General features: G+C 60.8%; 2 protein-coding genes and 1 long non-coding RNA gene across 3 annotated transcripts; all 3 read right to left on the reverse strand.

Annotated features, from left to right (window-relative positions):
• Positions 1 to 131: 131 nt before the first annotated feature.
• On the reverse strand, positions 132 to 3,445 carry MOGAT3 (monoacylglycerol O-acyltransferase 3). The gene is made up of 8 exons (XM_088142340.1): positions 3,317 to 3,445; positions 3,007 to 3,098; positions 2,760 to 2,867; positions 2,202 to 2,272; positions 1,645 to 1,849; positions 947 to 1,118; positions 501 to 703; positions 132 to 394 (listed from the first exon to the last, which is right to left on the reverse strand). The coding sequence occupies exons 2-8, from the start codon at positions 3,071 to 3,073 to the stop codon at positions 240 to 242; spliced, it is 981 nt and encodes a 326-aa protein (XP_087998466.1). The 5' UTR covers positions 3,074 to 3,098; positions 3,317 to 3,445; the 3' UTR covers positions 132 to 239.
• Positions 3,446 to 8,159: 4,714 nt separating this feature from the next.
• Positions 8,160 to 13,471, reverse strand: LOC103062657 (2-acylglycerol O-acyltransferase 2-B-like). The gene is made up of 6 exons (XM_088142339.1): positions 13,206 to 13,471; positions 12,646 to 12,824; positions 10,234 to 10,438; positions 9,935 to 10,109; positions 9,587 to 9,786; positions 8,160 to 8,701 (listed from the first exon to the last, which is right to left on the reverse strand). Exons 1-6 carry the CDS (start codon positions 13,297 to 13,299, stop codon positions 8,547 to 8,549), a joined length of 1,008 nt encoding a protein of 335 aa, XP_087998465.1. The 5' UTR covers positions 13,300 to 13,471; the 3' UTR covers positions 8,160 to 8,546.
• A 372-nt stretch (positions 13,472 to 13,843) lies between these two features.
• Positions 13,844 to 14,532, reverse strand: LOC112542333 (uncharacterized). Its single transcript, XR_015796475.1, has 3 exons — positions 14,421 to 14,532; positions 14,142 to 14,306; positions 13,844 to 13,981 (listed from the first exon to the last, which is right to left on the reverse strand). It is a non-coding gene; the product is annotated as an uncharacterized LOC112542333 (long non-coding RNA).
• Between the last annotated feature and the right edge of the window lie 5,485 nt (positions 14,533 to 20,017).

The raw sequence follows: 20,017 nt of genomic DNA on the forward strand, positions 1-20,017 counted from the left end.
GCCCGCTGCATTCTTCCTTCATAGTCGCCTTCGGGCTAAGCTCGCCCCCTGCCCCCGCTTCTGACAACCAGGCTGTAGAGCAACCCCTGCCTCGGGAAGAGGAGACACCGGATACAGAAAGCAGGCGCTGATGCCAGAAAATACGACCCTCTTTATTGGGGGGGGGAGCAGAAGAGAGGACCCGCGCTTGATCCAGCAGCGGAGACGGGCGCCTGGCTCCCTGGCCGGGGAGGGGGTCCCTAGGCGATGACGAGCTTCTGCGAGGGGGGGAGGCCGCAGCTGCCCTTGTGCTCGTGGAAGAGCCGCTGGAGCGCCTCGACGTAGAGGGCGTGGTAGCGGTCCACCTCCTCCTGGGTGGGCTGGGGTCGCAAAGGGACTGGGATCGGCTTCCCCACTGCGGGAGAGAGAGAGCGAGCGAGCGGTGGGGCTGAAGGCCGGCCCTGTCCCTCTGCGCAGCCTGCCCTCCCGTGGCGGGGGGGGGGGGGAGATCCCAGGCTCACCCACAACAGTGATGGGCTGGGGCTGGGGCAGGAGCCCCCAGCAGCGGCTGAAGAAGAGGCCGCGCCCGACGAAGAGGCAGGGAGCGAAGCCCGCCAGCTGCTTGAAGCGAAGCTGGAGACGGCGGAGGGAGCTGCCCTCGGGAAACTGCAGCTGCCGGAAAATGTCACTCTCTCCAAAGGAGAAAACTGGGACGAGGTCTGCCCTGGAAATAGAAGTGGGGAGATTGTGCACAGGGGATAGGAGAGCCCCCTCACCCCCCCCCCCAGCCTTCACCAATCCTGTGTAGACTACCTCAACCTAGAGGTGGAGAAGAGAGTTGGTGTAAAGCTTCCGATAGTTCTTCCCCTGATGCGCGAGGAACTTGGGGATCCCAAAAAAGGTGCCCCGCCCACCCATTCCAGACCTCCGCCCCTTAATCCTGCTGAGGCTATAAGGAGACCCTCACCCATGCTGTAGCGCTAGACGCACAAAGCCTCGCCTCCCCGAGAGATGGAGGCGCTGCTCGCCAGGGTTGCAGTCCAGGGACTCTGTGGCCCCGCCCACCACAATGACCACCGCGTGGCCGGGCCCCGCACGGAGCAAGAAATCCAGGGACCTCTTGCTGACTGGCACCATTCCTGGAATGGGACAAGGAACGTGGGAGGAAGAACACCAGGCTTTGAGTTGGGGAACACTCTTCTTCACTGCGCCTTCATGCATTGGCTGGATTCCCTCACCCCCAGCCAGACCATGGCATCTGGAGGACAGGAGGCAGGGCACCTGGAGCCTTCCTTTGCCCCTCTGCCCCTCAGCTCAGGGGGCTGCTGCCACGTTCCCTCTCCTCTTCCACCCAGGAGATCTCCTAAGCCAGTCTTCCTCTTCCCAAGGACCGACATCCTGGTCAAAAGCAGAAAGGCCCAAGGTGGAAGACAGATTCTTCTTTTAGTTCAGGGTCATGCCCCGAACACGCCAGAGGGAGGGGCACTGAGGCATGTCCCCAACATCTCCCAAACTCCCAAAATGCCAGAAAGGATACCCCCGGCCTCTGAGGCTTAAAAAGGGCCCTTCCAGGGCTTGGTCCTTGCGCCTGCCCATGGTGCTCCTGGCCCTGGCCCAGAAAGCTAGGCCAGGGATCTTGGGACTGGGGAGAGAAAGGTTTCCCACCTGAGCTCATCATGTACTCGCGGTACACAGGCAGGTAGAAGAGACCAGCGAGGAGAGCAAGGCTGGAGGTCAGGCCGGGGAAGGCCCGGGAGAAGCCACAGGCTTCCGTGCAGAAGGCAGAAAAGGCTCCGGCACAGATAATGCCGTGTGGGTGGGAGCCCAGGACATAGTTCCTTGTGGGCGGCAGTTCGGCCGTCTTCACCAGCTGTGGAAAAGAGGGACCCCCGGGTGGTGGTAAGGTTAGGGCTGCCGGCCCAGCCACCTCCATCCTTCCCGTACTAGCTGGCCAGGCACCTATGGGCAGAGCACGCGTAATTCAGGCCTAACCCTAACCCACTGGCTTTCCTGGTGCTCTCCCATTCAGGTCCCGCCAGAGTGACCCTGCTTGGCTTTTTGGACATCGGCCAAGGGCACCTGGGCCCAAGGGTCAATGCCAGCCGCTCCAACTGAGCCCAGTAAACAACAGGAAGCAGGGCGGCTTCTTCAGGGTGGGCATTGTGGGGCCACGTCCCTTTGAAGCAGACCAGCCACCCTCCCCTCCACCAGGCCCCCACTACCTTGATAGGGAAATAGTCCCTGTGCAGCTCCCAGACCTTCCAGCGCCTCATCCAGTCGCTACGGCGGCCACCTGCCAGGAAAAGTACAGGGGCGGCTGAGGGTGGGTGGCTGGTCCTCCAGGAGAAGGTTGGGCCTGCCGCCCCCGCTGCAAGTCCTGCCTTTCCATATTGGCCTTAGGATGGATGAAGGGTGTTGGGGCTGCTGGACTGGCAAGGGGGTGCTTCTCCTGGCCGGCAGCTGACTTTGGGCCCGATTCAGCTCCCCCAGAGGATTTGGCATGGCTGCAAGAGAGTGCCCCTGAAGGCAGCCACAAGTCCCTCGCAGAACCTAGAGCTTCCCCTCCCCCCTGGCCAGCCCTGAAGCCACATCCCAAAGGAAAGAGGATCTGGGGCCCAAGATGACAGCCGCCGCCCTGGGGGACACGGTGAGGGCCCCTTCCTTGCTGCGGGAGAGTTGAGGAGATGCCACGTAGCTCAAGGAACATTGTGGGGCTGCAAACTCCTCCAGGCAAGCCGCAGGCAGGGGAAGACGGCTGGGTGGGTGGCGGAGCTAGGCACCTTGCGCGGGAGTGTCCAAGTCTGCAATCCACCAGATGAAGTAGAGCACGCTCAGGAGCCAGAAGGAAGTGAAGAGCAGGTAGGTGAGGAGCAGGGTGAAGAAGAGGCCTGTGGGGGAGAGCAGGGCTTCACTCGAGCCCCCTGCCACCCAGCTGCCTTCTGGAGAGGACGCTGAGTGGGGGGCCGCCCTCTCACCAAAGGGAAAGCGGCTGGTCTGTGCCCGCAGAGACTCCCCCTCCCCACGTACCAAAGAAAAGGAAGGTCAGCACCCATTGGAAGACGCTGAGGGCCTCCAGCTGCTTCCGCAGGCTCATCTTCCTTGGGGGGCAGTCAGCTGGCCTGTAGGGGGACACAAAAAGGGCCACCCGTCCAGGAGCAGCACAGAAGCACCCTTGACCTGGGGAGGAGTCCGGACTCCAGAACAGGCAGAAGCCGTGCCAGGGTGGGCAGGGCAGTCTCCTCTCCGAGACGGGGTCTGGCGCTCCCCCGGCCCATCCAGAGTCCGCCTCCTGCCCTTCGGCCAGCTCTGGGGGAGCGGGGAGAGGGGCCGCACTCACCGGGGGAACAAAGGCGTCTGTCCGTGGGCTCTAGTGGAAACTGCAAGCTGGAGCTGCACTTTGGCCTCCGGGCAGGCAGGCCTTGGAGAGCAGGGGCCGTGGCTGCCGCCGCCAATGCCGATAAGAAAACAGGCTGTCGGGCAAGGTGCGAGGCACGCCTCCTGTGCCACCTGGGCCCTCCTTGGAGCTCCGGCATCCCGGTGTGGCTGGGTTGTGTGCCCCCTGCCCCCTGCTTTGCTCACTGCAGAGACAGGCAGCCCTGCGTGCGCTCATCCGTCGTTCTCCAAGGAGTCTGGATTCCCCCCAACAACCCTTCAAGGTGGGCTGGGCTCGGGCGGTAGGCCAAAGGTCAGCCAGCAAGGCTCACGGCAGGGTGGAGACAGGAACGGCTTCAGCCCGAAGTCCTCCTAAGCGCAGGCGAGGGGGGAGAAACGTGGACCCGTCGCTTCTCAAAGGCACCATTTCCAACTTGGCCTAGCCTGAGTGGAAGATCGGGGTCGCCCCTCCCTGTACTCCCACATCCAGCTCATCTCCCTTTTCATTTCTCCTGCCCGAAATGGCCTGGAGGGATGGGGGGGCAGGGGGTGCACCACACGTGCTCAAAGGCTCCATCACCTTTGCTTGACACCACGTCTGGTCAGCCGGAGCACCCGGGGTTAGGGTGTCCGTGGGACAGGGCCGGCTTTCCAGCGCGTCGGCAGGAGAGGAAGCAGCAAGCCCGGGCCCTGCGGAGGGAGGCAGCGGGTGCGGCGAGGTCCGCAAGGCCTCCCTCGGCAGCAGGCCCGCCCCTCTCCCCGCAGCGGGGGAAATAAATCTATGAGCAAAATGGAGACCGCCCCCCCGCCCTTTGGTTTGTCTCTTTGCCAAACCCCATCAGACCCACGTTAACCCTCCCTGCCCCAGACAGAGCCCCCCCGCCATCCCATCGAATCCCAGGTGCAGGCGCCTCCTCGCCCGCTCGTGGCCCAGCCCGAGGGGAGCCCGAGGAAGGGAGGGCCCCCAGAGGAACCCCGGGCTCCCTCCTCCACTGCCGATGGCCCCAACCTTCCACCTCCCTTGCAAGGGGCCTCCCCAGCAACGCTGCCCTCTGGAAAGGCCCTTTGCCTAACCAAGAGCCAGTTGGGTCTAGCGGTGAAAGCGCCAGGCCAAAAACCAGGAGGTGGTGGGGCCTCATCCCGCTCGAGGCACAAAAGTCCCGGGCCTCGTCCCACCCGAGGCATCCTAACCCTCATAGGGTGGTGGCTGTGGGGAAAAGAGGAGGGAGGAGGCCTAGGTATGTTTGCCGGCTTGAGTTATTTACAGAAATAATAAAGGCGGGATAAAAAAATTGAAAAAAAATAGAACTCACCCCAGGTACGCTGGCAAGGACCTGCCCAGCTTCCCCAAACTGGCCAGCCAATCAGATCCCTGAGAAATCCCTAAGATTTCTATCGATGTGGCAGCCAGGAGTCGAAAAGAACTTGACGGCACGTAATCCTAACCAAGATTTCCCGCCTTGCAGTCCGCAGCCTCCATCAGTGCTTTTCCATGGTTCAGGGCCCCTCCTTTCTGGAAAGCAGGCCCCCGAGGACCCTGGCCATCGACCTGGGTCTTCTCCTCAGCACTGCGCTCCTTGCTCGGGCAAATTCCACGACATCCCCTTCCAAGGGAGCCTGCGGGCCCAGCTCCTGGAACAGCATGCCAGGGAAGGGGCAGGGCAAGCTCGCCCCCCCAGCCCCAGCGTCCATAACACCAGCTCCCCTGAGGCTGAGCCCCCAAGCAGGCTGAAACCCGAGCAAGGCCCCCGGTTCGGTTCTCCTGCAGCTGCTCTGGCCTCAGGGAACATGTTGCGCTCCGTCCCACATGGGTGCCCCAAAGAGCAGCTCGAGCTGCCGTGCCCGGGACCAGGCATTCCTGCAGCCTGACGCGCCTGGGCATTTCTACAGTTCCCTCTGATACAGCGAGGGTCCTCACGGGGTCGGGGGACCCTGATGCTCCGCCCTGGCCTTTTGCTTTACAGACCTAGAGAGCCCTTTGCCTGTCTGTCTCTGCAGGAGACCCGGGCTGACCTTCAGGACCCACCAATGGGCAAAGGGTATTAAGAGGGCCTCCCTGAGTTGCAAAGCAGCAGCGTGGCTTGGAGGGAGCTGTAGCCCACGGTCACCCCGGCTGTTGGGAGGGCTTGAGGCAGCTGCGGCACAGTGTTCGTAACGGAAGAACCTGGGCGAGTCACGCTGACCAGTGGCTGAAGGTGCTCCGAGCTCCTGGACAAGATGCACGGGAGCACTGCTTTCCACACAGGCTGCTGCTGGATGGCGCAGCCCAGGACATTGGCATGTTTATAGTTATATTTCAAATTTGTCACTGCCCATCTCATTAAAAAACAACTCTGGGTGGTTTACAAAGCAGTTAAAATCAATTCAAGGCACCAGCCACCCCCAGGACTGGGTAAGGTTCTTGTCACCCCACACAAGCCAGGAGGGCGGGGGGCTGCCACACCTCTGGGGGAGAACATTCCAAAGGGCGGGGGCAACAGCAGGGAAGGCTCTCCTCCTGGGCCCCGCCAGCCGACTCTCACTCACCGACGGGACCCGGGACAAGCCCTCTCCACCTGACGTGACGGGGCGAGATGGTTCCTTACACAGCCCAGACCCATGCCACGTAGAGCTTTAACGGCGGTAGCCAATACTTTGAATTGGACCCGGAAGCAGACTGGGACCCAATGCGGCTCCTGCAGCAGAGGCGCTGCACGTGCCGTTCTTGAAGCACCTAAGATTGTCCGCGCAGCCACATTTCGAGCCAGCTGTAGCTTCCAGGTACTCTTCAAGGGTAGCCCAACATAGAATGCATTGCAATAGTCTAGCCGAGACACGACCGGGGCATGAGTGACTGACCAGAGCGCGTCCTGATCCAGGAAAGGGCAAAGGGACTGCAGCTGTGGCAGTCGCAACAGGACGGGTGAATCTCCAACACCTTGTTTTTCCGCCCGGGCGGGCGGGCAGGAGAAGTGCCAGCCTACAGGAGCAGCGCAGTTCTCCCACACTTGTACTGCAGCCCCCCAGGGGTGCCCACAGAGGCACAGAACAGGAAAAGGGGGTTCCCCCCACATTTGCCACCTTTCTGAGCAAGTTGGCCTGCACTGGAACAGCCCTGAGGCTCTACCCACCCTTCTAGCCCGGCCACGCCTGTGGCCCCCCTCCATAGCGGCACTCCCATTCCTCAGTGGGGCAGGAGCAACATCCCTGAAATCTGGGGACACCAAGGGAGACGTTCCCGTCTCCCGTGAAGCCCCAGCCCTAAGCCACACAGAACCACAGCTCCCCCCCGTCCACAGCGGATACCCGTGGGGCTCTGAGTCCCCAACTCCCCCCCTCCAATTGGGCCTAGTCTGGCACGCCAAGCAAGCTCTGCGTCGATGCCGGAACTAACCCCCAAACGCCTCAGGCACCCATTTTAAGCCCGGAAGGCCAAATTCCTGGGCCGCCCCCTAGGAAAGGAAAGGGGCAAGGGACACCTCGCAACCCCTCTTTCCTTGCTGGCCAAGACAGAGCCCCTGGCCTCCAGCCCCAAGCCCCCCAGCTCTCTCCTTGCCTCCCAGAACAAGCAGGGCCTTCCTCCTGGCAGACAGAGGCCTGCTGGGAGCTGAGCAGAGACCATCTCAGTCTGGGAACCCTCAGGGCGTGCAAGCGTGTGTGTGTGCAGGTGCCCACGTGCACACACACACAAGCACACAGAGGGGATTTCCCTTTGTAGGGGTGAGCACCCCATTCCGTTCTGTGCTGCTGGAGCGGCGGGGGGGAGACCCGGGGGCTGCTATCACCACCTCTGCCTGTGCTCCCAGTGCAAATTCTGCCCTTCCCCCCTGGTTTCCGCTTCAGATGCCTCCCTTCCCACCACCCTGCCAGGCCCCTCAGCTGTCCTCCCCCCCTTTATATCCTGCAGCTCCTTGCCAGTTAAGCACCCCACAGGCCTCAGCAGATCCTCCAACGCACGTGGCCTGACCAAACGGGAGACCGGCCTCCTTGGGCAACAGGCGGCTACCGCAGAGGCCAGCCTTTCCTGCACAAGCAGGAGCTTCCTAACTGAGCCTCCCTGCAGCCTGGGGTCTTCTCCTCCTACTGCGGAGGGTCCTGGAAACAGGGAAAAGGGGCAGGCGTGAGCAGCTTTAGCAGGCCTTGGGGTACCCTGCTGTGGGGGTGGGCCTGCTGCCCAGCCAGGATCACAGGGCGCGAGACCCCTGGCTGGGCAGCAGGGAGAGACCTCAGGGACCCATTTGCACAGGCCCAGGAGGCCGAGCTCCGTCGATGACTCCTTCCCCATGCTGCCTCTCGGGGCGTGCCCCAGCAGGCAGCGCTTCTCCTGCCACCCCGTCAGATGCCCAAGGCAGGCCTGCCAGGAGCCCAGCCAGTCCTCCTGTGCTCGGTGATGGGAGGGCTCCAGAGGTTCATCTTCAGTGGCAGCACGTCCCAAATCAGGCCCATGAAAATCTCGACGCGGAGGCCCAACTGGCTCTCCCTGGGCTGGGAAGCCTTGCTTTTCTCTCCCCCCTCCGTACAGCTTCTGCAGATGCTGGCCTCCGTCTGACCAGAATGGCTGCCAGCTCCACCTGTCAGAGCCAACGCCGGATGCAAAACCTGCCCAGGTTCACCACTCCCAGCCGCAGCTCTGGATTCCCCTCCCTCAACGCTCCGGAGGTCAGAGGCCACCGGTCATCCCGCTCCCTTCCCCCTGGCGTCCCCCTCTGGATCCCCACCGGTTCTTGCAGGAAGAAAGGAGGCCGAATGGCTGTTGGGGAGAGCGGTGGGGGTGGTGGCAGCGGTGGCTGGGCTCCTGCCCCACGGGACTCCCTCTGCCCTGCAAAGCATTCAGTGCTCCACTTTATTTCTTTGCAAAGGAAATGCCAGAGTTGCGTGCCTGCAGCAGAGGGGATCACAGCCCAGGAACCCCCCAACCCCTACTGAAGAGTCCCCAGAACAAAGCTGCTTTTAAGGCAGGCGTTTGCCCGCCCCAGCTGCTTTGGGGTCACCACTGTTGCCTCTGCGTGGTCGAGAGTCCAGCAGTGCTCCGCAAAGGCCTTGCCAGCGGTTGGACGCAACGCTCACACTGGCTGAGAATGATGGAAGCTTTAATCCAGCATCTGTTTGGTGAAAGCTGTCCTAAAAGGTAGCGCTGGGTCCTCCTGCGACTGCACAGTCCTTTCGCCCAGCCCAGGCGTTGTCCTTCACCCACTGGCCTGGCCCTCGGGGCCCTCCTAGGTCAGCGTCAGGTGCTTGTCTTGGGGCAACCCATACTTGGCCTTGTGTTCCTCAAAGAGCCGGGTGAGCTTCTCCAGGTACATCTCGTGCAACTCATCAATGGCTTCCGGAGAGGGATGGGGCGTCCTGGGCACCAGAATCGGAGCTCCCACTGAGGAGGGGGAGCAGGCCAGACATGAGTGCTCCGACAGCCCCCAGACAGCTCCCTTTTAGGCACCAAGGACACCCCTTAGCAGGAAGTGGGGCTAAGGGGTGGCAGAGATCCTGGGAGCCTGACTTCCTGCAGCCAAGTGGACTGAACCAGCTGCAAGGCTCCCTCCTCCCCAGAGCAGCAGCAGCAGCCCCCTCCCTCCTTCCTCAGAGGCTCTGGGGAGGCACCAGCGTCCCTTGCACAGGGAAGACCTATTGAGCACGGTCACCTTGGGAGGGGCAGCAGCAGCAGCAGCAAGAACCCGCTCCCCTGTGGGGCATAAGAGCCTCAGCCCCAGAACACCCCGGCAAGGTCAGCACAGAATCCTGAGGAACACTAAAGAGCGCCACGTGGCCCGGGATGTTCCCTGTCCCTGACCCCCACGGGAACAAGCGTTAGGGCAAGGAGCAATGTTGAAAACCGCCAGCCACATCAGCACACCGTCTCCACTCGGCCAAGCATTCTAGCAGCCCTGCCCCACAGCATCGCAACAGGGAGAGGAGGCCAGTCTTCAGCCCCCTCTTGACCAAAGTTCAAGGCTGCTGCTGGCTCAGAGGGGGTTGCAACACACAGACCAGGAGCTGAGCGCCAGCAGCTGGCCGTTGCATCAGCTGGAGGGAGGTCAGTGTGGCTGACCTCCAAACTGGGAGGCATGCTGGCAGAACTGGGGGAAAGTGCTGAGAGACAGCCAGCCGCAGCCATTTGCCCAAGATGGGGGCGGCTCTGCCCCCCGAGGGGTTTGTTCTGTTATGGACAGCCGGGATGTACAAGACCCAAGCAGTTCCCTGACGATCGAGCACCCTGGCACCCTCCCTGTCCAGGTGCCAACCACAGCAGCACCCTCACCAACAGTGTAGATGGGTCTCCGGAAGGGCAGCAGGCCGAAGTTGTATTGGAAAACGCCCCGAGCGTGGAAGAGGGGCAGTGCCAGCCCCATGATCTTCTGAAGCCGTTCCTGCAGCGTGCGGATGAAGGAGCCCTGGGGATTGGACACCTGGTTGAAGAGCTCGTTCTCCCCGAAGGAGAAAACCGGGACCAAGGATGCGCTGGAAGGGGGAGGAAGGGGGAACCTCCGTCAGAGGGTGGACACGCAGCACACAGGTCACCCCTGCTTGCCGAAGCCATTCCTGCCCATGCCCACCTGGCCTGGCCGTACTGCCCTCTGCACCGGCCCCAGAGGCCCCTGCCCCTCACCCGTGTTGCAAGGCCATCTTGATGAAGCCTTTGCGGCTGCGTAGCTGAAGGGTCAGAGCCCCAGGGCGAGCATCCAGCGATTCAGGCGGGCCCCCCACAGCAATGACAGCCACCTGCCCGCCCCCCTCACGTCCAAGGAGGTAGGACACGCTGGCCTTTTCCGAAGAGACCAGTCCTAGAACAAAAAGAGCAGAGGGGCTCAGAGTGAGGCTCTGCCCTGGCCCTCCTCGCTGCCTAGCAGACAAGCAGCCCCACAGCCCAGGGGCTCTTCATGCCTAGATGCCCCCAAAAGAGCTCACCCCCACTCATGATGTAGTCTCGGAAGAAGGGGACCTTGAACCAGAAGGGCAGCATCAGGAGGTGCGGGGTGAGGCCCGGGAAGAGCTGGGAGAACCCCGTGGCCTCTGTGCAGAAGTTCCCGAAGGCGCCGGCCACCAGGACCCCGTGGGGGTGGAAGCCAAAGAGATAATTGCGGGAGGGGTCCAGCTCTGATGTCTTCACCAGCTGCCAGGGGAGAAAAAGCAGAGCCAGCCAGACAAGAGAGCTCCAATTACTGAGGTATTAATGGATCAGGAATCGAAGCGCTGCGGACTGACCCAGCAGCCGTCCATGCCTTTGGCCCATGGAGATCTGCCCTGGCTGCCTGCACTCTTCCAAGCCAAGAAGGCTGTAGGGAAAGAGGCTTCCTGAGCAGGGAGGCTGCCGAGACCTTGGCCCGGCACAACACAGGTGCTTCTGTACCAAGCTTCTCCCTAAAACAAGGCCCCACGGCTGCCCAGGAAGGAGAACGCCACTTCTGTCTTGGCCAGCAGCCTGCTCTTGCAGCCACTCATCTTGGCACGTGGGTGGGTGGTGGTGGTGGTGGTGACTGGGAACACGGCCTACTGACAAAGCCTGAACCAAGCTCTCACTTTAAGGATGCAGAAAACAAAGGATCTGGAAGCCACCGCCTGAATCCAAACGAGCCTCAAACAGATGAACCGTGGGGACCCAAAATACTTGCTGGGAGCTTCACCCAAAGGTTATTTCCAAGACTCCACCTTGGGGTTCTCCCTCTAGGAGCACGTGGGATGCAACTGAAGTTGACGGAAGGGTTTAGTGGACAAGAAATCACAGATGCACTACCTCCCTTGCAAAAGGAGTTGGGAGCAGTTGCCGGTAAGCGCGAAAAACTGCGCTCGCCCGAAAAGGGCGCAAAGCAACGGAAAGCCTGCCTCCTGCGCTCGCCAGCCGGGCTCTGCTCTAGGAAGGAGGCACTGGCAAACCACTTCCGAAACACCTTGCCTTGAAAACTGCAAGGACTCGTCCAAGCAGTCACTGCAGAGTCGGTAACGACTGAGCGCAGATAAAAAAAACAAACAAAAAAAACCAAACCACACCTGTAATTCCTCACAGTTAAAACGAGCAATTAAAGCCATGACATTTACCTTTGTTTAGAGCAAATGCACCCCTTCAGACTATGGGAAAGAGAACATGTTAGGAAAAAAACAGAAAAAATGTTCAGAATAGGCTTGCAATTAACAAATGCACCCTGATCCGGCCAAACAGACAGGAGGAATTTTCATGCCAGGGAAACATTTGGAGACAGCACATTCACGATGTAGTTACAGACAGGACATCTAGATCTACGAGACCCGGTGCAGAAGCAGAGGACCAAGGAAATTGGCAAATGAGCTCGCTTAACAATCCAGCAACACAGTTGCCTGCATCTTCACTGGCTGTTAGTGTCACTTTTAATTGGTAGGCCCTGAGATGTAACTATTTGTTTTAAAATATTTATAAACAAAACAGTACTTATTTATAGACTAGGGCAATCTATAAGTATTGCAAAACAAACGAAGCATCAACTTTAATTGGAGACTCACAAGGAAACCAACAGCCAAAGAAAACACAGAAGAACAGGGTGACTCAATTGTTTTAGTCAGTTAAACTACAATTCAACTGCTTCGTGGGACTGATCATTTTATTCTACTGTAATTGATTCCCAAGTTATGAAGTCAATGGATCACTTTATATTACATTTTCACCGTTTATCGTTCGTCCCCGGTCTGCCTATTAGGCTCCTTTCACGCTAACCCCCTTCGCTGGGGACCCCCTTCAGCTCAGCCGAGCAACCCCGAGCGCAGAGAAGGCAGACTCCTACCGGGAAGGACGCAGCGGCCGATCCTTCCTCACCAGGCACAGCCGCTGGGCGACACCAGCTCCCCGCCCGCCCCGCCGCCTCACTCCCCCCTTCTCCCGGCCCAGGCTCCCAACCGCTAGGCTGTCCGGGGGCGGAAGGGCACCCCGCTCTGCAACACAGGCTGCCGAGCTCTAGCCCCTCCGTTGCACCGAGGGTCTCGAGCCTTTTACTAAAACGGGTCAGTCTGAAGAGGGCTACCAAGCTCTTTCTGACTGAGGGGCGTGGAAGGGACGGCATTTGGGGCGGTGAGGCAGGGGGCCGGGCCAGCCATGGAGCAACGCCGCTTGACTCTGGCGGAGCCGCCGCTTAGGCAGTGCCGTCCATGACGCAGAGAAGGAAAACCTCTCCAGCAGAGCGACCCCGCGTCGCTCGGATGATTTTCCCAGCACCGCTTCCAGCCCCGGGCAGTTTGCTGGCAAGGGCGGTGTTGGCGGAGCCGGCGCCCCCCGCCGGGAAAGCGCAGGCTGCACCGCGAGGCCCGTCCCCCCCGCCAGCGCAGGGAGCCTCCCCTCCCCGCTCCTCTCCTCACCGTGATGGGGAAGTAGTCGCGGAAGCATCGCCAGACGCCCCAGCCGCGGACCCAGGCGGAGCGGCGCCCCCCGCGACACGGCGTCTCCCAGTCCAGGTACAGCCAGGCTGCGTAGCCGACCGCCAGCAACCAGCCCTCCCCGAGCAGCAGCAACAGGTAAAGCGCCAGGCAGCACTGGGCTGCGGAGAGAGGCAGAGCCGGGTGACTTCCTCCGCTCCGCGAGCCCCCAGCAGCCCGCACGGCCGCTCAGCACTCTAAACGCGCTCAGGAGCACGCCGCTACGATTACTCCCGCCCCGCTGGAGAGCAAGGGGCCCTCCAGTTGGGAAGGCAGCCGCGCGCGGAGCGAGGGAAGCCGCCCCCTGGGAGCGCGAGCCGGCCCGCGAGCGCCAGCTCCCCGACCGCACCCGCCTCGGCTTCCCTTCGCGGAGGATCGGCCCCGTTGCCGCGGACTCGGCAGTACGCCGGCAAGCGCTGCCTCCCCGCTCGGCCGCGGACACAGCCGTGCTTGCCGCCGCTTGGGCGGAGGGGTCCCTTGCCCTGCCGCCGCCCCGTCCTCACCCAGCGCCAGGAAGGAGAAGACCCACTGGAGGACGGCGGCCGTTTGGAGGCGCCGCCGGAGCGGCAGACGGAGCGGGGCGAACTGGAGCCGCATGGCCAGCGCGACGGGGCAGGGCGGGCACCTACAGGTTGCCGCCGGCCGGAGGCGCAGCTTATCACCGAGGGACAAGCCCCTCCCCCGCGAGGCCCCGCCCCGGCCGCCCGAGCGGCGAGGCGAGGGCGAGGCGAGGCGCGGCTTCGCTGCTCCGGGTGGGCGCGTTTCCGACGGCGGCTGCGGAGGGGAGCGCTGGACGAATCGGGACTGCGACAGCGAGGCGGCGTAGGGAAGGGCGGCGCCCGCTGCTCCTCCCCTGGCAGTCGCCCTAAGCCCAGCGGGAAGGGGTCCAAGCGAGCCGCTGACCTTCGCGCAACCTCCAGCTTCGCACGAATGGCGGAGCCGAGCGCCAGCCCGGGGACGCGTCTGAGCTCAGCTGCTGCTGCCGCTGTTTCTGGCGTCTCCCGCCCCAGGAATGGAGGGCGGTGGCGTCTTCCTTTCTCTCTCTCCGCTTTGGGGGGCTTTTCCCTGCTGCCCAGGTGGAGGCGCACCAGTCTTCCGGGACCTTTCCCTTGCACACACCCCCCCGCCCCCATACTCGCCTGGATCAGCCTGCTTTTCGGCAGGGCGTTCTGCTCCCAGCGGGTCCTTCCTTTCCTCGGTGTCCTGAGGCTGTTCTTCAAGGGGCCCTCCCACTGCCAGGGAGGCCTGGGTCTCGCTGCTCTGTACTGCAGAAGGGCCCCTGAGGATGGCACAGGTGGGCGCTGGGCCTCCTCAAAGGCACCAGCTGGCTTTCCTCCCCCAGGAGGCCACAAGGGGAGCAGATGTAGTGTTTCCAGGCCAAGAAACCCCCATCTCAGAGGTGTGCCCTATATTTTTCACCATTCAGTATAACGCCTTACATTTGTCCTTGTTGAAAGAAGGGAATCAGCCCTTTTTTTCCACCTGTCCAGATGAGACCGCAATCCCATGCTGTCTGCCTTTTGTCACCAGCCCAGCCCTGCCTTTGGGGGGCAGAGGGTTCCGGTCACCGGCCAAACAAGGTGCTGGATGGCGGGGTGGAGCTCCTGAGGAAACAACAGAGGAGAAGATCAGAGGGTCCTCTGCCGAGGCTTGCCAGGGAGTCCCATGGTGGCCAGCTCATGTGGCAGGCAGGGGTCAGCTTTGCTGTCTGCACTAACCCCACATCAGGAGGTGGCCTGCAAAGAGCCTGTTTCCTTCGCCTTCCTGGATCTCTCCGGTAACCTTTGTGGCCCCTGACAAGACCCCACTTTGAAAGAGTTTGGTCCTGAGAGATCTGCAGTGGAGAGCTGGAGGGAGGGAGAGGGGAGCAGCTCTGAAGATGGGGAAGTGAGAATCTCCCTGAATTTGGGCCAGGAGCTGCAGCCCCTCCTGAGAAGGGGATGAACCTGGGCGGTTGGAATGGGGCTCCCTTGAAGGAATTGGAGCAGCCCCTGGGTGCCACGCATGGACCACTGCCTGCTGCCATGCCAAGGGGCAGGTCCTCTGGGCTGGAGATTTTGAGGCCCGCTGGTGAGAAGAGGGAAGGGGCTGAGTGCTGGGTGTCACCCTCAGCAGCTGACGAGTACGCGGGAAGCAGGCCAGCTGGGGACGTTGGGCACAAGCCTGATGCTGGGGGAGTGGCCCAAGCTGGTCCCACCACCTGGCAAAGGGAGGGAGGTGCCTTAGCTCTGTGTAAACGCTTAGCTGCTTCCTGCAGTTTTGGGGGAACACCCCCTCTGCCCCTCTGCACCCATCATTGGTGATTCCGACCCATGGGAGGGGGCTACCTTCCTGTTGCCTTGGCTGCCTCTGCTGCCGGGGGCATCTTTGAAAAGCATGGAAATCATGGCTGCTGGGCAGGATGACTCTGTGTTCCCCAGGATCAAAGGCTGTGGGGGCAGCTGCTGGGGAATGTGATTCCTGGGCCCTGTTGGGAAGTGTGGCCCCAGTGGAACCCTTGGGAAGAGGAGGCCAGACCAGGCACTTTGGGCAGCTCCTGCCTTCACAGCAACGACAGGCTCTTTCTCTGTGCCCAAGCAAAGGGACTTTGGTCTCCCGGACCAGCAACGTGGGCATGACCCCCTCCCGCCAGAGGTGCTGAAGAGACCGTGTGAAGATGTCCTCTGCTGTGGCAGCTGGAGCTGGTTGAGGTTTAAGGGGCACCCCTGGAAGACTGCCGCCAAGGGACCCCACAGCAGTTTCCTATGCCAGGGAGTGGGACCGGTGGGGGCAGGAAGAGGCCACAGACACCCAAGGAGCCTCCCTGCTGCTGCCTCTTCACTGAGGCTGCCCTTGCTGCCTTCCCAGCTGGGTTGAGAGTTCACGAACCGTCTCGGGAGGCTTTGCTCTGGCGCTTGCAGCAGCAGCAGGAGCAGGAGCAGCAGCAGCACCATAGTGGATGACAGAAGCAGAAGCTCTTTCAGCAAAATCAGCAGAAAGTGCTTGCAAAAACTTGTGATTAATTTTATTAAAAATAAACAGAACACTGTGGGCTGCAGTTTAGCAAAATTGTAAAGCAAAGTCTGGTTTTAAACTAGGACAGGTTTTAAAATCAAAGTCTGAAAGCTTCATTTCCAAGTTTCAAAAAACCATCAAATAAATTTTTCTGAAATACTGAACATTTGCATTCTTGTTTGTGGCAGAAATGCTTCTGTGTAACTCAGACCGAAATTGTAAGCAGCTGGTTCTGCAGGTAGGCTGGCAGCCCAAAGCAGGCATTAGGTGGGGGTGGGAGTGGGGGTGAGCAGGAGACCATCATTTTGTGGCTGCCGTGTGTCCTCCGGAAGGTATTTCCTGCTAGCGGCCCCTAGCCCTTTTCTCCTCTGCCCGGCAGCTCTGCAAATACTGTTGCCTGAATCAAGCAGCCTTCCAAGGAATCCATCCGTCTGGAAAGAGCAGGCTCCATGCCTCTGGAAACTTGGTTTGCCCCCTCCTCAAGAGGCCATTGCTAGACCCCAGTATACTGGACAATTTTCATCCAGTATCTGACCTCCCCTTTTTGGGGAAGGTGGTTGCGCAACAGCTTCAGAGGACCTTGGATGAAGCGGATTATCTGGATCCCTTTCAGTCGGGATTCAGGCCTGGGTATGGGACGGAAACAGCATTGGTCGCACTCTTGGATGATCTCTGGCGAGGGCGGGATGGGGGTTGTGCATCCGTCCTTGCCCTACTTGACCTCTTGGCGGCTTTCAATACCATTGGCCATGGTATCCTGGATCAGCTCAGAGGACTGGGGGTGGGCGGCACGGTGTTGCACTGGTTCACCTCCTTCCTCCAGGGCCGATTCCAGTTGGTGGTGGTTGGGGAGGAGAGATCCAGCCCTCGGCCCCTCTTATGTGGGGTGCCACGGGGTTTGGTGCTCTCCCCCCTCCTACTTAACATCTACGTGAGGCTGTTGGGTGAGCTTATCCGTCGCCATGGGGTGAGGTATCATCAGTATGCTGATGATACCCAATTATACATCTCTGCCCATGGCAAATTAAGCAATGCTGTGAATGTTTTATCCCGGTGCCTGGAGGCTGTGGGGGTCTGGATGGGGAACAACAGGCTTCAACTGAACCCTGGCAAGACTGAGTGGCTGTGGGTTTTGGGGCCTCCTGGTGCTAGAGTTATGGCATCTTTGGTACTGAATGGGGTTGCAGTGCCCCAGACAGACCCTGTGCACAATCTGGGGGTCCTCCTGGACCCACGACTCCTGCTCAAAGAGCAGGTGGCAGTCGTGGCTAGGAGGGCCTTTGCACAGCTTCATGTTGTGTCGCTCATGCCCTGGCCACCTCCGTTTGGATTTCTTTAATGTGCTCTACATGGGGCTGCCCTTGAAGAGTATCTGGAAGCTTCAACTGGTGCAAAATACAGTGGCGCGGGCAGTTATGTGCGCCCCTAGGGCGGTACTCGTTACACCTCTGCTCCGCGAGCTGCACTGGCTGCCAGTTTGCTTCCGGGTCCGATTCAAGGTGCTGTTTTTGACCTTTAAAGCCCTTCGTGGCATGGGGCCAGGTTACCTGAGGGACCGCCTCTCCCCGATTACCTCTGCCCGTCCCATCAGATCTGGCAGAGAAGACATACTGCGGGTCCCGTCTGCCAGGGAATGCCATTTGGCGGGTCCCAGGAGGTGGGCCTTCTCTGCCGTGGCGCCCGCCTCGTGGAACCTCCTCCCCCCAGAGGTGAGACTAGCCCCATCCCTCTCGACCTTCCGTAAGTCCCTCAAGACCTGGTTACGTGAGATCTCACGACGGCTCCCTTATTAATTCCATCCCCTCCTGTTTTGTGTCTTTTTACAGTTTTTTATGTGCAATTCTTTTTATGTATTTATTTTTTAATTGTTGTACGCCGCCCAGAGTCACCTCGTGTGAGATGGGCGGCCATACAAATATGATAAAGAAAGAGAGAAACAAACAAGAAGTCTGAGCCTCAGCTGAAGTCCAGATTTCCTAAAGTTGCCAGGGTTGAGAGACACTGCTCCAGCGCGTTCTCCTCTGCTTTGCCGCCCGTGGCTGGGGGTGAGATCCTTCTTTCGCCAGAATGGGAGCCATGTACGCTCTTCAGGGACATCCCTGCCTGTTTCCAGGGTGGGGAGGTCAGAGCCGGTAGGGACGGCCAGCGGGACGGGAGCCGGAGAGGCAGCCGGGCCGGGGGGCACCCTCCAGGGGCAGCACCTGTGCACTGCTGGTGGAGGGCTCCCCTGTGGGGACTGGCGTGGCTGCTGCCTGGCCCACACTGGGGGAGCAAGGAAAAGGGGTGCCCTGGAGAAGGTTGGGTTGTGAAGATGGGAAGGGGGGATTCTCCCCTTAGCACCGTGGGGTGTGTGGAAGGGGACAGCAGGGGCAGTTCAGATGGGGCTGGAGGACAGTCACCCCAATACGGATGGGCTGGTGTGGCCAGCGGTGGCAGAAAGCGGCCCTTGAGTGGAACTGGGGGCTGGAGGTGGCCTTGGGAAGACAGGAGCAGGCAACTTCCCCTTTGCAGCCCATGTCTGGGGTGGGGCTTTGTGTATGTCGGGCTGGAGGAAGCAGGGCACACACAGACTTTCATTCCCAGCCTCCTGCAGGGCCAAGGGGGCTGCGGAGGGGCTGAGTAAACTTGCGGCGGGGGGGGGGGCTGGAGGACAGAGTGCCAAGAAGGGCCAGAAGGTAGGTGGGGAGGAGAGAGTGGCAGTCAGCTACTCAGAGCACACCCAGAGGCTGCCCCCCTCCCTGGATAACAAGGGAGTCTGCAGGGAGTCCTAAACAGGCCAGTCTGAGGCCAGCTGGCTTCTTTTGTATTCAGAGACACTGCCTCTGATTATGGAGGCTCTGCATTCCCACAGGATGGCTGCTGAAAGCCACTTCCTCCTCTTTCTCCACCGTGGGTGTGTGCCCAGCATCTTCCAAACTGTGGGGCTCGCCCTCCCTCTTCTGCAGCCTGTCCACGGTAGGGCTTCTTGCTGGAGTTGGGGAGGGCCAGCCCTGCGGCCCTCAGGGCTTGGACGGAGCTGATGAGCTGGGGGGCCAGGTGCAGCAACCGCAAGGTGGAGCTGGGGCTCACTGCGGTTGATTTCTTTGAGTGGGGAGGGAAGAAGGAAACGTGGTGCTGCCTGTGCTCAGGGCAGCATGTCTGTGTTTCCACTTTGCAGCTTGGGAGAGGTGGTGTTCGGGCTCAGCCTGAGCACCTCTCTCCTGATGCTGGGGAACTCCAAAGCGTCACTCCTAGGATTCATATTCCCCCCCCCAAACAGCGTCCTGGGACAAAGTGGCTCAGCCCCCTGGCTTGTGGGAAGGTAGGCAAGGCTCACCGCAGTTGAGCAGGGTGCCCTCTGTAGATCCTCAGAAATAACTTGCCCGGCTGGCCCGGGGCAAAGGTGGTGGGCAGCAGGGCATAGCGCCCACCTGTCAGTGCCACGCGGAGGAAGAGGCTGTGGGAATTGATGCAGGTGGAGCAGTGACTCGCTGTGGAATGCGATGCAGGCGCCCGTTTTGGCTCTGCTCAGCCCGAGGGATAATCATGCCGTCCAGATGGAGCCCCTCAAGAGGAGCAGCTGGATCTGCCTCCCTTGCTGTGGAACCCAGTGCTTGCCAAGAGGCCCTGCAGTGCTGAATGCAGGGAGCCCACGGGTTGGGTGGCAGTTGGGACCAGGGCTGCCATCTCTAGGCGATGTGTTTGTAAAGTGCAGTCCCGGTTGCTGTCGTAACCCCAAGACGCGTGGACCGTTAAGCAGGAAGTGGAGGCAGCGGCAGTAGAGCGTGAGGGATGCTGTGGGGGGGGGGGGGTTGGGGAGGCTCTGCCAGGGCCGCGCTTGAGTTGGGGGAGGCCGGGGTCAATGATGAATCCCTTGCTTTATGTCCCCCGTCTTCTCCAGCAGCGGTTGAGAGTGAAGAGCAGCCCTCCGCCTTTTCCCCATAACCACCCCTTGGGATAGGATGGGCTGTGCCAGTGCGACAACCCAAAGTCACCCTGGGGGCTTCTCTGACTCAGTGGTCTCCCAGTCTGAATCCCCACCACCTCTGGCCCTGCAGCCGCCTTGCCAGTGCCCCCCGCCCCAACCTCAGCATGGACTCAAGATGGCAGAAGAGTTCAAAACCCACGGGGAAGTTGTAGCCCCCTCCTCCCGTGCTGAATCCCTGCAATTGCCACGTGTCCTTCTGTTGCAGGGAGACTGAGGTCAAATCCTGCACCCTCGGGGCCTCGGAGAGAAACTAAAAGCAGGAGAGGAAGAGGGTCCCTTGTCACCCAAAGCCCCCCCCCCACAGCGCTACCTCAAACCTTTGGAAGGAATTGTGTCCCCCAGCAAAGCCAAGAG

This window comes from Python bivittatus, unplaced genomic scaffold (genome assembly GCF_059951505.1).
Source record: "Python bivittatus isolate LINGU-HERP-01145 unplaced genomic scaffold, Pbiv_v1 ctg000370_np1212, whole genome shotgun sequence".
Classification (NCBI taxonomy): Eukaryota; Metazoa; Chordata; class Lepidosauria; order Squamata; family Pythonidae; genus Python; species Python bivittatus.